The sequence below is a fragment of the Oncorhynchus masou genome, chromosome 33 (assembly GCF_036934945.1).
Source record: "Oncorhynchus masou masou isolate Uvic2021 chromosome 33, UVic_Omas_1.1, whole genome shotgun sequence".
NCBI lineage: Eukaryota > Metazoa > Chordata > Actinopteri > Salmoniformes > Salmonidae > Oncorhynchus > Oncorhynchus masou.
The window spans coordinates 27353542-27367399 of NC_088244.1; the positions used below are offsets into that span (position 1 = coordinate 27353542).

Below are 13858 nucleotides of genomic sequence, written 5' to 3' on the forward strand. Positions count from 1 at the left end.
GTATTTGAGACACTGACAGTACTTTAAAGTGAGACCAAATAAACATTTGATGGACACCATGTGGTAAACACTAAACCAGGCTTAACTAAACTTAATTGAGAAAGGCAGGAATACAGGTAAAGTCAGAGATGTATCTCTAGTTCAAACTCAAGATTGACAAGGTTTATAAATAATCTAGTTTGTGAGAGGTTTATTTATAATCATGGGAAGCGAACATCTGTGACGCATCACAAATACAAACACTAGCTAGCATATTTCCAGCCTCCAGAGACACGAAATAGGATTCTTCAACTATACAAAAGGAAATAAACAGTGAATATAAATAATTATCATATATTATCATATACACAATATTCCCTCACACGGCACACTGGAAATCCTTTAAAAAAGAGACCGCATTCATCCCAATGCAAAAAAACAACCCCTGGACATGTTTTTATCCGGAGGTTGGGTTGTCCATGTATACCTTGATTGACTTGGCCAGCACAGTATTGGACAGATGTTTCTTGGCCACCTGAGTACTTCTGCCACTGGGTATGAGACTCGGCCCCTGCAAGACGTAGATAAACAAACACATAAATAATACATGTATACATCTTTTAAATCGACCAAGACAACTGGGAATGTATAGCAGGTTATAAAACTGCAGCAGTGTACAATCTGTAGGGACAGAGAAAGATGTAGCAGCCGATTTTTAGTTTTTTATTTTACCTTTATTTAACCAGGCAAGTCAGTTAAGTCAGCTCGGGGGTTTGAACTTGCAACCTTCCAGTTACTAGTCCAATGCTCTAACCACTAGGTAAGATGCTTCGGACAAGAGAAACTAACTTGGTATTGTTAACCTAAACGCTCAATGACGTTAACCCAATCACATGGCATTAATCCTATTATATTTACCCTTTATTTGCATTTTCTCACCCTAGTAATAGAAGTCAGGCTCTGGCTAAAATCCCTGGGCGAACTGATGAACTAAAGCCTGTGTTCTAACGTCTGACTGTCAGGGTTGTCATGGCGACACATTAGGTTACCTGGGGAACCACAGAGTTGTCTGTGACGAAGGTCTGGTATTTGAGGGGGACGTGCACACTCTCCTTGGGCCGCAGGTACACCTGGGGGGCAAGCGTGCCCTCTTTGAGGTGGAACATGCCCTCCTCCAGGGGGGTTAAGGTTTTGGTCAGTGTCTTGAAATACCTCCACTCGTCACAGTCCGTTATGACACTGAACAGACAAAGGGGAGTGAGAGAGAACACTGTTAAAAGAGAAAGGGATGGGGGGGAGGAGAGAAAAATATAGGGAGAGAGAGAGAGGGAAAGGTAAGATAAAGGAGAGACAGAGAGATGAGAAGAAGAAAGAAGAGAGCGAGAGGAGCATCCTCGCTGGTCAGCAGTCGGTCACACCTCCAAAGGCCAACCGTTTATCGGTACACTGCTCTTCTTTCAATTATATACGGCCTGATTGGTAAACGGTAGGCAAGTCATTGTAAATCTGGAAATGGATTCCGGGGGAGAGATCTTGGGGAACAAAAAAGTAACACAGACTGGGCGGTATAGAGAAGTTCTTTTCTTTGAGTACACAAATTTAATGCGCAAATACATAAAGGAAAAGGGGGCTCCTTTTAACTTCAAAGGCTCAACCTCCAGGCATGGAGAAGGGACATTTCTCAATAGACGACGAAAAATGTATGAATTTTCTCCAAAACCCCACCTTCTAAATAAAGGCTGGAGCTAGTCGACCATTTCAATGAGCTCTTACTACTACAATTTCCCATTCTCCAGTCTGGTAGCTAATTAGAGAACAAAACTTCACACACACACACCTTTTCGAAAAGTATTTAAAAAAATGTATGTGTACGTGTGTGTGCGTGCTTCAGTAGGGAATGAAAGGGCATCAGGAGTGGAGAAAGAGAGAACAAGACACACACACACAAAGAGAAAGAGGAGAGAGAGAGCGAGAGACATACACAGAGAGAGAAAGAGAAGAGAGAGCGAGAGACACATAGAGAGAAAGAGAAGAGAGAGGGAGAGAGACACACAAAGAGAAAGAGAAGAGAGAAAGATGACACAGATTATTAATAATACAGGACCCACCCTGTGCTGGCTAAGATATATATTTTTCCGTTCCAACTATTGTAGATGTGTAACCAGGCCAACACATCTCAGTTTGGCTCAGTCGTGTGAAAAGGGTAATAGTATAATTGTAAGCATCTATGATTTGATAGAAAAGACCTCAATGTCTCATTGTTTACTCTCGAATGCCTCTTCGATAGACGGCAGCCGGTTCTGTGTTAAACATGTCGGCAGCGGCAGTGTGTCATATCTGGTGGTTAACGTTGGCACGCAGCCCTTTAAGCGGCCAGGGATAGGAAAGCTTGCAGATCCGTAGCACAGCTCTGGTGTTTCCTGATCCCCAATTAGACCCGGAGAGCCTACTGGCCGGTGCTAATGCTATAATGATTCATTCCCCCATCACACCGCTACTCTCCTCCAGTCCTTCCTCTTCTGTTTATCAACATGAAGGACGCTTATCCATCCAACACCATGCAGATCTGAGAAGAATCCATAATGGGAGACTATGGTGGGGGAGTGTGGGGTGTGTGTAGTGGGACATGTGTGGGTGGTGGTTAGTGTGTCTGCGTGTGAAATAATGGGTTATGGGGAGGAGGGAGAGAGAGACTGTATTTCTCCAGCATTATCTATGTATCTGGTTCAAGGGCAACTGATAGCCAGTGTAAGACTTCACCTGTTCTCTCCTGGTTAAATGTGCTGTGGAATATAAACAAAGTCTGATTCTGAATATAAACTGAATATAAATGAAGTCTGATGGTATTTTGCAGCCTGCTTAAATACAATTGTTTACAATATTATTTCTCTCTCTCAACCCCCCCAATATAACACCAGGCACACACACACGCTCCACACCCCCGAGCAACCCTTTCCCTGCATACCTGAGCTCGGGGTCTTCGCTATAGATGGTGACAGTCTGTGGGGTGTTGAAGGGGTTGCGGAGGACATACTCCAGGTACTCGGCGGTGCCCAGCGTGGCGTAGAGGGTGTGGTGTATGGTGATGGCCTGGCTCAGGATGTGGGTGATCCCTTCTGCCTTACTGCGTTCCCTGTAGGCATGCATCAGGCGCAGGTCCCGCGCCAACTGGGCACGCTCTGCTCGGCGGCCCTGAAGGTAAAAGAAGTGGAGAGACCACAGAATCAGTGGATGGATCTGCCGGCACCTCTCATATTTCTCATATTTGACTTTGTTTGTACTGGCACTCATTTTCCCAGATCCGGTACCTCTCGCAGCATGATTCATTTATTGTCTCACTGTTTGTACTGTAAACATTATAATACAAGCGATCAGAGTTAAATCAATTGTCTATTCATTATTTAAATAACTGATCTTGAAACAGGTTTAACCTAGCTAGCAGAACCCCTCAACAACATTCCGGTGAAAAGGCAGCGCACAAAATTCAAAAATATTTTTTAGAAATGTGTAACACATTAACAAGTCCAATACAGCAAATTAAAGATAAACATCGTGTTAATCTACCCATAGTCTCCGATTTCAAAAATGCTTTACAGTGAAAGCACAACATATGATTATGTTAGGTCATAGCCAAGTGAAAAAAAACAGCCATTTTTCCAGCCAAATATAGGAGTCACAAAAAGCAGAAATATAGATAAAATTAATCACTAACCTTTGATGATCTTCATCAGATGACACTCATAGGACATCATGTTACACAATACATGTATGTTTTGTTCAATAATGTGCATATTTATATCCAAAATCTCAGTTTACATTGGCGCGTTACATGCAGTAATGTTTTGATTCCAAAACATCTGATGATTTTGCAGAAATACTCATAATAAACATTGATAAAAGATACAAGTGTTATTCACAGAATTAAAGATAGACTTCTCCGTAATGCAACCACTGTGTCAGATTTTTAAAAAAAACTTTACGGAAAAAGCATAATCTGAGAACAGTGCTCAGAGCCCAATCCAGTCAAAGAAATATCCGCCATTTTGGAGTCAACAGACACTATAAATATTCACTTACCTTTGATGATCTTAATTAGAAGGCACTCCCAGGAATCCCAGTTCGACAATAAATGACTGATTTGTTCCATAAAGTCCATCATTTAGCCACTTGTTGTTAATGTGGTCAACCCAGTAATCCATCTTCATGAGGCGCGAGCACTTCATCCAGACAAAAACTCAAAAAGTACCATTACAGGTCGTAGAAACAAGCCAAACAATGTATGGAATCAATCTTTAGGATGTTTTTAACATAAATCATCAATAAGGTTCCAACCGGAGAATTTCATTGTCTGAAGAAAAGCACTGGAACGAGAGCAAACTCTGTCGGGAGCGAGCGTCACAAGCCTGAGACACCCTGCCAGACCACTGACTCAAAGAGCTCTCATGAGTCCCTCCTTTATACTAGAATCCTCAAACCAGTTTCTAAATACGGTTGACATATAGTGGAAGCCCTAGGAAGTGCAACTGCATCCATATCTCACTGTGAATTCAATAGGGACTGGGTTGAAAATCGACCAACCTCACTTCCTGTTTGGACTTCTTCTCAGGTATTTGCCTGCCATATGAGTTCTGTTATTCTCGTAGACATAATTCAAACAGTTTTAGAAACGTCGGAGTGTTTTCTATCCAATACTAATAATATGCATATTTTAGCATCTGGGACAGAGTAGGAGGCAGTTCACTCTGGTCATGCTATTCATCCAAAAGTGAAATGCTGCCCCCTATCCCAAAAAGGTTAAGTGGTGGTCAGCTCGTGAAGAGGTCCCTACGTAGTCACATCGTGTAGCCTAGGCTAGCTAGCTGTCTCCCTTGTCTACTGATAATTCTGAATTTTAAACGTGGGATAGTCACCTTGGTAAGAATAAAAAAGGATAAGAAAAGGCACTCTAGGTTGATGACGTTTGTCAAGTCCAAAAATCCAGAGAAAGATGGTGAAGCATCTAACCTGAAACGAGCTGGAGAACTGCCAGAGAGGAGTGAGGAAGCTGTTCCTGGTGGCGCCATTCTTTAGATAGCCAACATCGCTGCTAATTCTGCATCACCACTGGCACCTCCACTAGCTAGTAGACCTACTAGCGAGACAGATTTGGCGCGAGAGGGGGAGGGGAGGACAGTGCATCCACCAACGAAGTGCCCGGAGCAGGTTCAATTTGGAGGCTCAGTTCAAGCGCAAGCAAACCAAGCAAGCAACTTGACTTGTCATGTAAAATATGAGGCTGGGCTGTGCAACATGCAATAAAGTAGGGAGCTTGGGTCTGGAAAAGACTGGAGGGATGAAACTTGCAAAAGACCAGGTGGAGTGTACAGTAACCACCTCTGCATCAGACATGACAAATAAACTAAGAGTCCTCAGAATCTCTCTGCCAGCGGTTTGGCATTGACGGTCCATGCACGGTCATACAGGCATACAGACAGTACAGGGACACCAATGGTAAAGGAGATATTCCAGGTGGACTGAAATACCTGTTGGTGGCGGTCAGCAGTGCAGAATGCGAGTGGAGATTTAAAATTTAAAAAACTGATTTGTACCTCAACACATGCCTCCCTGTACACCTCCACCGTATCAGGATTAATTATTGCCCCCCTGACTAAATTCAACCCAGTCCCCTAAGTGAGGTCATGGATTGCTAAAGGACACAGATGTGGCACAGACACCAAGAGCAAAATACGAATGGGGGAGAAGACGCATGAGGGAATGGCTGTCTTGTGGGAGGTTTTGGAAAACTAAGGTAGGCAAATAGTTTCTATTAACTGGTTCTGTGAAGTTAATCTGAATATGCTCTTGATATTATCACAAAGGCAGGAAATCTATACATTCTGATGTGTGTTCTGATGTATTTTATTTGAAGATATACGAAGTTTGGGTAAGCCCTAAAGCTGAGTAGGGTTGCAAAAGGACGGAAACTTTCTGGTAAATTTCCAGTAAATTTTCCATGGGAAGTTAAGCCTGGGAATTTTGCAGAATTGAATCATTAAAGTTAGCTTATAACAGTGAACTTTTTTTTGCGGGATACACATGAGGCAATTCTAGGTCTTGTGGCATATTTTGGTTAAACTATCCCAAATTCAATGGAATTGCAACCCTTTGCATGAACAGTGCATTCTTCCATCACATGCACAGTGCATTTCCTCCATCACATTTTCAGCTGATTCTCAAGATCTTGAAAACTAATGAGATGCTGTTGAGCCCACATTAATACACTGTCTGAGCCAAGGAGTACATGCTTTCTGGCAAGTTTTACAATAATGGGTGGGGTTAAACATTTTTATACGACATACATTATTTTTTTGTTAGTAGTAAATAGTAGCCTACAGCAAAGTGTGTTTAAATCATTTCTAACTTGTTAACAATTGCTGCAAGTTAGTTTTTGCTACCATGTGGGTTTTAGCTTGCTTTAGCCTGCTAACTGAGTAGTGTTAATACACCTGTTTCCATACATGTTTCATTGCAAAACATTTGTCTTACAAAGGAGTTGTTTAACTGCTTAACCTCTCTGCGCATATATCTGATTATTATACCTGTTGATACAGGGCTCATATGTGAAACTATTCTAACTGAACATTTTCTTTCACAGTGACACTGACTCCGAATTGGAGCCCCTGGTGCCAAGGTGTCCATCCCCCACTGAAGCTGGTTCATCCAGCTCCTGCCACGAGTGGTGTTCATCTGCCCAAATTTATTTCTGCAGGCATGGATGTGCTATGGCACCTGGCATAAGCAGCATAATATTGTGTTGAGGACTGAGGGTCATCCAAATATTGAAAGTGTTATTTCGTAAATGTATATATTTTTTTCTCCATTTTTTTGGGGGGGGGGGGGGGGGGGTGTTAGAATACCATTTTGGTATTTTGTATATAGTTATTCCATTAAAAATGTATAACTTCACCAATTTTGCCACTTGGGTACATTTGGGCTACTTGTGTGGGGCACCTGGGTGACTTCATGATAAGTGTCATGTAGCACACTCATTTTGAAAGTTATCATTCTGAAACTTTGCATAAGTACTGTTGCCCTCATGTTTTTCACTGAAATTGTCCACACCATCCTATCTGAATGTATGTTTTATCTTGTTAATTTGAAAGATGATACAACAATAAAAAGAAAATACAATGAAAAAAAACACGTTTTTATCTAAACCAGATCTATTGTGTTATATTCTCCTACATTCAATTCACATTTACACAAACTTCAGAGTGTTTTCTTTCAAATGGTACCAAGAATATGCATATCCTTGGTTCTGTGCCTGAGCTACAGGCGGTTAGATTTGGGTATGTCTTCAGGCGGAAATTGAAAAAAGTAGGGGGTAGCTCTAAGAGGTTTTTAACTATTTATCTGTACATTTTTTTCTAATCTTCACAGGAAAATGCAATGGGCACTATCTGATGTATGGAGACATTTCACTGCAGCTTATGTAGAAGGAATAGCTGTGCATATTTGCAAATACTGTGCCAAAACATATGTGAATAATAAAACAAAGATGCAGAATAATCTGGCCAAGTGCATAAAGTTCCCTCAGCGCTCACAACAAGCAACCTCTGACAAAAGTCCCTCTATTTCTATTCAAGGTAAAAATTATGAATCAGACACCTTATCGATAGTAACAGCTCATGGTCCTCCTGGAAGTTTGTTTTGCCTCAATGGAGGAACGTAGTCAGAGAAATGCTGATGAATGTCTTGCTCGAGCTGTGTATGCAACTGGTTCACCTCTGATGCTCACAGGCAATGTGTATTGGAAGAGATTTCTGAATGTTCTTTGCCCAGCATACACCCATCCAACCAGACATGCTTCATCTACTAATTTGCTGGATGAAGAGTTCAACAGAGTTCAAGGGAAGGTCAAGCAAATCATAGAGAAAGTAGACTGTATTGCAATAATCCCTGATGGGTGGTTGAATGTTCGTGGGCAAGGAATAATTAACTACATCATCTCCACCCCTCAACCACTATTCTACAAGAGCACAGACACAAGCGACAACAGACACACCAGTCTCTACATTGCAGATGAGCTGAAGGCAGTCAATGACCTTGACCACAGAAGGTATTTGCACTGGTGCAGACAATGCTGTGAACATGAAGGCTGCTTAGTCTAAAGTGGAGGAGTCCTACCCTTACATCACACCCATTGGCTGTGCTGCTCATGCATTGAATCTTCTCCTCAAGGACATCAAGGTACTGAAAACAATGGATACACTACAAGAGAGCCAAGGAAATGGTTAGGTATGTGAACGGTCATCAGGTTACAGCAGCAATCTACCTCACCAAGCAAAGTGAGAAGAATAAGAGCATCACATTGAAGCTGCACAGCAACACACGTTGGGGGTGGTGTTATCATCATGTTTGACAGTCTCGTAGAGGCCATATCAGTCTGATGATATGGACAAGCCCATCAAGAGGATCCTCCTGTATGATGTACTTTGGGAGAGAGTGGTAAGCAGCCTGAAACTCCTGAAACCTATAGCAGTAGCCATTGCACGGATTGAGGGAGACAATACCATCCTGTCTGATGATGTTCACTCTGCTTGCAGATGTAAGAGAAGAAATCCATACTGCCCTGCCCACTTCCCTGATGCTCCAAGCAGAGGAAACTGCAGTTCTGAAATGCATCAAAAAGCGCGAAGACTTCTGCCTGAAGCCCATACAAGCCGCAGCGTACATGTTGGACCTCAAATATGCTGGCAGAGCATCCTGTCTGGTGCAGAGATCAACAGGGCCTATGGTGTCATCACTACTGTGTCTCACCACCTTGGCCTGGATGAGGGCAAGGTTCGTGGCAGTCTGGCGAAGTGCACTTCCAAGCAAGGGCTTTGGGATGGAGATACAATATGGCAGTTGTGTCAACATATCTCATCACCCACAAGGGTGCGCTCTCAGCCCTCTATTGTAGTCCCTGTTCACCCATGACTGCATGGCCATGCACGCCTCCAACTCAATCATCAAGTTTGCAGATGACACTACAGTGGTAGGCTTAATTACCAACAACAATGAGACGGCCTACAGGGAGGAGGTCAGGGCCCTCGGAGTGTGGTGTCAGGAAAATAACCTCACACTCAATGTCAACAAAACAAAGGAGATGATCGTGGACTTCAGGAAACAGCAGAGGGAGCAGCCCCCTATCCACATCGACAGTAGTAGAAGTAGAAGGTAGAAGGTGGAAAGTATTCAGTTCCTTGGCATACACATCATGAACAAACTGAAATGGTCCACCCACACAGACAGCATGGTGAAGAACGCGCAGCAACAGAAATTTGGCTTGTCACCAAAAACACTCACAAACTTCTACAGATGCAAAATCGAGAGCATCCTGTCAGGCTGTATCACCGCCTGGTACGGCAACTACTCCGCCCACAACCGTAAGGCTCTCCAGAGGGTAGTGAGGCCTGCACAACGCATCACCAGGGGCAAACTACCTGCCCTCCAGGACAACTACACCACCCGATGTCACAGGAAGGCCAAAAAGATCATCAAGGGCAACAAACACCTGAGCCACTGCCTGTTCACCCCGCTATCATCCAGAAGGCGATGTCAGTACAGGTGCACCCAAGCTGGGACCGAGAGACTGAAAAACAGCTTCTATCTCAAGGCCATCAGACTGTTAAACAGCCACCACTAACATTGAGTGGCTGCTGCCAACATACTGACTCAACTCCAGTCACTTTAATAATGACAAATTGGATGTAATAATGTATCACTAGTCACTTAAAACAATGCCACTTAATATAATGTTTACATACCCTACACATAAGTCATCTGACATGTACACTACTCAAAAAATAAAGGGAACTAAAATAACACATCCTAGATCTGAATAAATGAAATATTCTTATTAAATACTTTTTTCTTTACATAGTTGAATGTGCTGACAACAAAATCACATACAAAATCTATGGAAATCAAATTTATCAACCCATGGAGGTCTGGATTTGGAGTCACACTCAAAATTAAAGTGGAAAACCACACTACAGGCTGATCCAACTTTGATGTAATGTCCTTAAAACAAGTCAAAATGAGGCTCAGTAGTGTGTGTGGCCTCCACGTGCCTGTATGACCTCCCTACAACGCCTGGGCATGCTCCTGATGAGGTGGCGGATGGTCTCCTGAGGGATCTCCTCCCAGACCTGGACTAAAGCATCCGCCAACTCCTGGACAGTCTGTGGTGCAACGTGGCGTTGGTGGATGGAGCGAGACATGATGTCCCAGATGTGCTCAATTGGATTCAGGTCTGGGGAACGGGCGGGCCAGTCCATAGCATCAATGCCTTCCTCTTGCAGGAACTGCTGACACACTCCAGCCACATCAGAACCACTCCTTTATTGGGGGTGTCTAATTGCCTATAATTTCCAACTGTTGTCTATTCCATTTGCACAACAGCATGTTAAATTTATTGTCAATCAGTGTTGCTTCCTAAGTGGACAGTTTGATTTCACAGAAGTGTGATTGACTTGGAGTTACATTGTGTTGTTTAAGTGTCCCCTTTATTTTTTTGAGCAGTGTATATACTGTACTCTATACCATCTACTGCATCTTGCCTATGCCGTTTGGCCATCGCTCATCCATATATTTTTATGTACATATTCTCATTCATTCATTTACAACTTGTGTGTATAAGGTAGTTGTTGTGAAATTGTTAGATTACTTGTTAGATATTACTGCATGGTCGGAACTGGAAGCACAAGCATTTCACTACACTCACATTAACATCTGCTAACCATGTGTATGTGACAAACACAATTTGATTTGATCTGGTGGAAGGGACTGTGGATCTGAGGCTCTTTTCCCCTGTTTCCTCCATCATCCTCCAAATCCCACCAACATCAGTCGCCTCGGAGCACAACGGTTCCTTATTTGAGAACATACACACCAAAGCACGCAACAGGCTGACCAATACAAGGGTTAAAAAATTGGTGGCCATCAGGGTAAATTTGAGGCTTTTTGAGCCTGACAACGAGCCATCCTCAACAAGGTTGGAAAGTGACTGAAGATGAGGCCTCAGAGTCTGATGTTCAAGAGGTGGACATTGAGAAGGTCCAGGAAGAAGACATGGAAGCCTGAGAGGAAGACAACCAAATCTTTAGTTTCTAGACTATCATTTTAGAGATGTATGTTGAAAATGATTTTTTTTGGGAGATGCGATGGCTCATTGGGGATCATTCAATATTTCCTTTCTTTTGTTGTTCAGTGAAATCATCCCATGTGAAAAGTCAACTAATTTAATTGGAGTTCAAGTTGTAACGAAATAGTTTTTTTGATATCTATTGGAATGATTTAATCATTTGCAATTATGTCTACTTATGATACGGGTTTATAAGGTTTATGTTTCTGTCTCCACATGATATGGTAAATATATCCAATGCAAAAAACATCTACATTTAAATGGTATTAATATTAATTTGCATATATTTCCATTAATTCCCACAGAACGTTTCCACCTCTGAATATTCCCCAAAAAGTGCAACCCTACAGCTGAGTATGGGCATATGCGTATGGCGAGTGTTAAACAGTGACGTCTAAAATGCTTTGAGTTAACCATCCCCTTGGAGAGTGCTGTCCATTTCAGCACCATTGATAGTAGGCTATAGGCTACCTGGCTGTTTGATCTGTCTGTTGCATTGCTACGTTGTTTGCCAATTTTTGTTCTTATATGTTCGGCTATTGTGATATGTGTGTTCTGCTGCTACATTGATGTAAATATTAGAAGAAACTTGTCCCTATAAGCCCCCACAGCTGCATGTGTATGGAGTGTGTTCTGCTGCTACATTGATGTGAATATTAGAAGAAACTTGTCCCTGTAAGCCCCCACAGCTGCATGTGTATGGAGTGTGTTCAGCTGCTACATTGATGTGAATATTAGAAGAAACTTGTCCCTGTAAGCCCCCACAGCTGCATGTGTATGGCGTGTGTTCTGCTGCTACATTGATGTGAATATTAGAAGAAACTTATCCCTGTAAGCCCCCACAGCTGTATGTGTATGGCGTGTGTTCTGCTGCTACATTGATGTGAATATTAGAAGAAACTTGTTCCTGTAAGCCCCCACAGCTGCATGTGTATGGCGTGTGTTCTGCTGCTACATTGATGTGAATATTAGAAGAAACTTGTTCCTGTAAGCCCCCACAGCTGCATGTGTATGGCGTGTGTTCTGCTGCTACATTGATGTGAATATTAGAAGAAACTTGTCCCTGTAAGCCCCCACAGCTGCATGTGTATGGCGTGTGTTCTGCTGCTACATTGATGTGAATATTAGAAGAAACTTGTTCCTGTAAGCCCCCACAGCTGCATGTGTATGGCATGTGTTCTGCTGCTACATTGATGTGAATATTAGAAGAAACTTGTTCCTGTAAGCCCCCACAGCTGCATGTGTATGGCGTGTGTTCTGCTGCTACATTGATGTGAATATTAGAAGAAACTTGTTCCTGTAAGCCCCCACAGCTGCATGTGTATGGCGTGTGTTCTGCTGCTACATTGATGTGAATATTAGAAGAAACTTGTTCCTGTAAGCCCCCACAGCTGCATGTGTATGGCGTGTGTTCTGCTGCTACATTGATGTGAATATTAGAAGAAACTTGTTCCTGTAAGCCCCCACAGCTGCATGTGTATGGCGTGTGTTCTGCTGCTACATTGATGTGAATATTAGAAGAAACTTGTCCCTGTAAGCCCCCACAGCTGCATGTGTATGGCGTGTGTTCTGCTGCTACATTGATGTGAATATTAGAAGAAACTTGTCCCTGTAAGCCCCCACAGCTGCATGTGTATGGCGTGTGTTCTGCTGCTACATTGATGTGAATATTAGAAGAAACTTGTTCCTGTAAGCCCCCACAGCTGCATGTGTATGGCGTGTGTTCTGCTGCTACATTGATGTGAATATTAGAAGAAACTTGTTCCTGTAAGCCCCCACAGCTGCATGTGTATGGCGTGTGTTCTGCTGCTACATTGATGTGAATATTAGAAGAAACTTGTCCCTGTAAGCCCCCACAGCTGCATGTGTATGGCGTGTGTTCTGCTGCTACATTGATGTGAATATTAGAAGAAACTTATCCCTGTAAGCCCCCACAGCTGCATGTGTATGGCGTGTGTTCTGCTGCTACATTGATGTGAATATTAGAAGAAACTTATCCCTGTAAGCCCCCACAGCTGCATGTGTATGGCGTGTGTTCTGCTGCTACATTGATGTGAATATTAGAAGAAACTTGTTCCTGTAAGCCCCCACAGCTGCATGTGTATGGCGTGTGTTCTGCTGCTACATTGATGTGAATATTAGAAGAAACTTGTTCCTGTAAGCCCCCACAGCTGCATGTGTATGTGTGTTCTGCAGTGACGTCTAAAAGTTTTGCTGTACATTGATGTCTTTAAAATGATTTTGGGGGAAGGGGAGAAGGCCAAGTGGGCTTCTTAGTAGAGAGCCAGGTGGCCATGTTGTTGACTTTACCGTGAGCTTCGTCTTGACCTCGCTGCCGGTGCCATCTTGTCCCCCCTCGTGCTGCCGCACGGCCACCATGCGATTGAGTTTGCGCTGGCGTACGTCGTCGGTCTCACCCCAACAGGGGGTGTTAGTGCAGGGCGTCCCACCGCCCTCCTTCATATGGCTCTGGAGCAACGGCACCAGGTCCCCGTCCAGCTCCACCAGCCTCTGGGCCCGCGCTGCGTTACGCACTGCAACACGTTCACAACAGGCAATCTTACAGCAATACATTAACAGCCTTACTGCAACGCACTCACAATATTAACAACCTTACCGCAATGCAATCACAACCTTACTGGAACACATCAACAAACAATTGTTTTGATCTGCATTGACCCATTAACTTGTTGGGAGCCTTCTTTAGTT

The 13858-nt window shown here is 43.1% G+C and overlaps 1 protein-coding gene across 1 annotated transcript in view; it reads right to left on the minus strand.

Annotated features, from left to right (window-relative positions):
• LOC135528175 (nephrocystin-4-like) overlaps positions 1–13858 on the minus strand; it is a 203596-nt gene that overhangs the window by 20024 nt on the left and 169714 nt on the right. Inside the window, exons 19-22 of the mRNA XM_064957075.1 lie at positions 13460–13683; positions 2945–3171; positions 1029–1218; positions 467–550 (exon numbers count right to left, since the gene is read on the minus strand). Coding sequence (XP_064813147.1) covers positions 467–550; positions 1029–1218; positions 2945–3171; positions 13460–13683 — 725 coding nt within the window. The remainder of the gene's footprint in view (positions 1–466; positions 551–1028; positions 1219–2944; positions 3172–13459; positions 13684–13858) is intronic.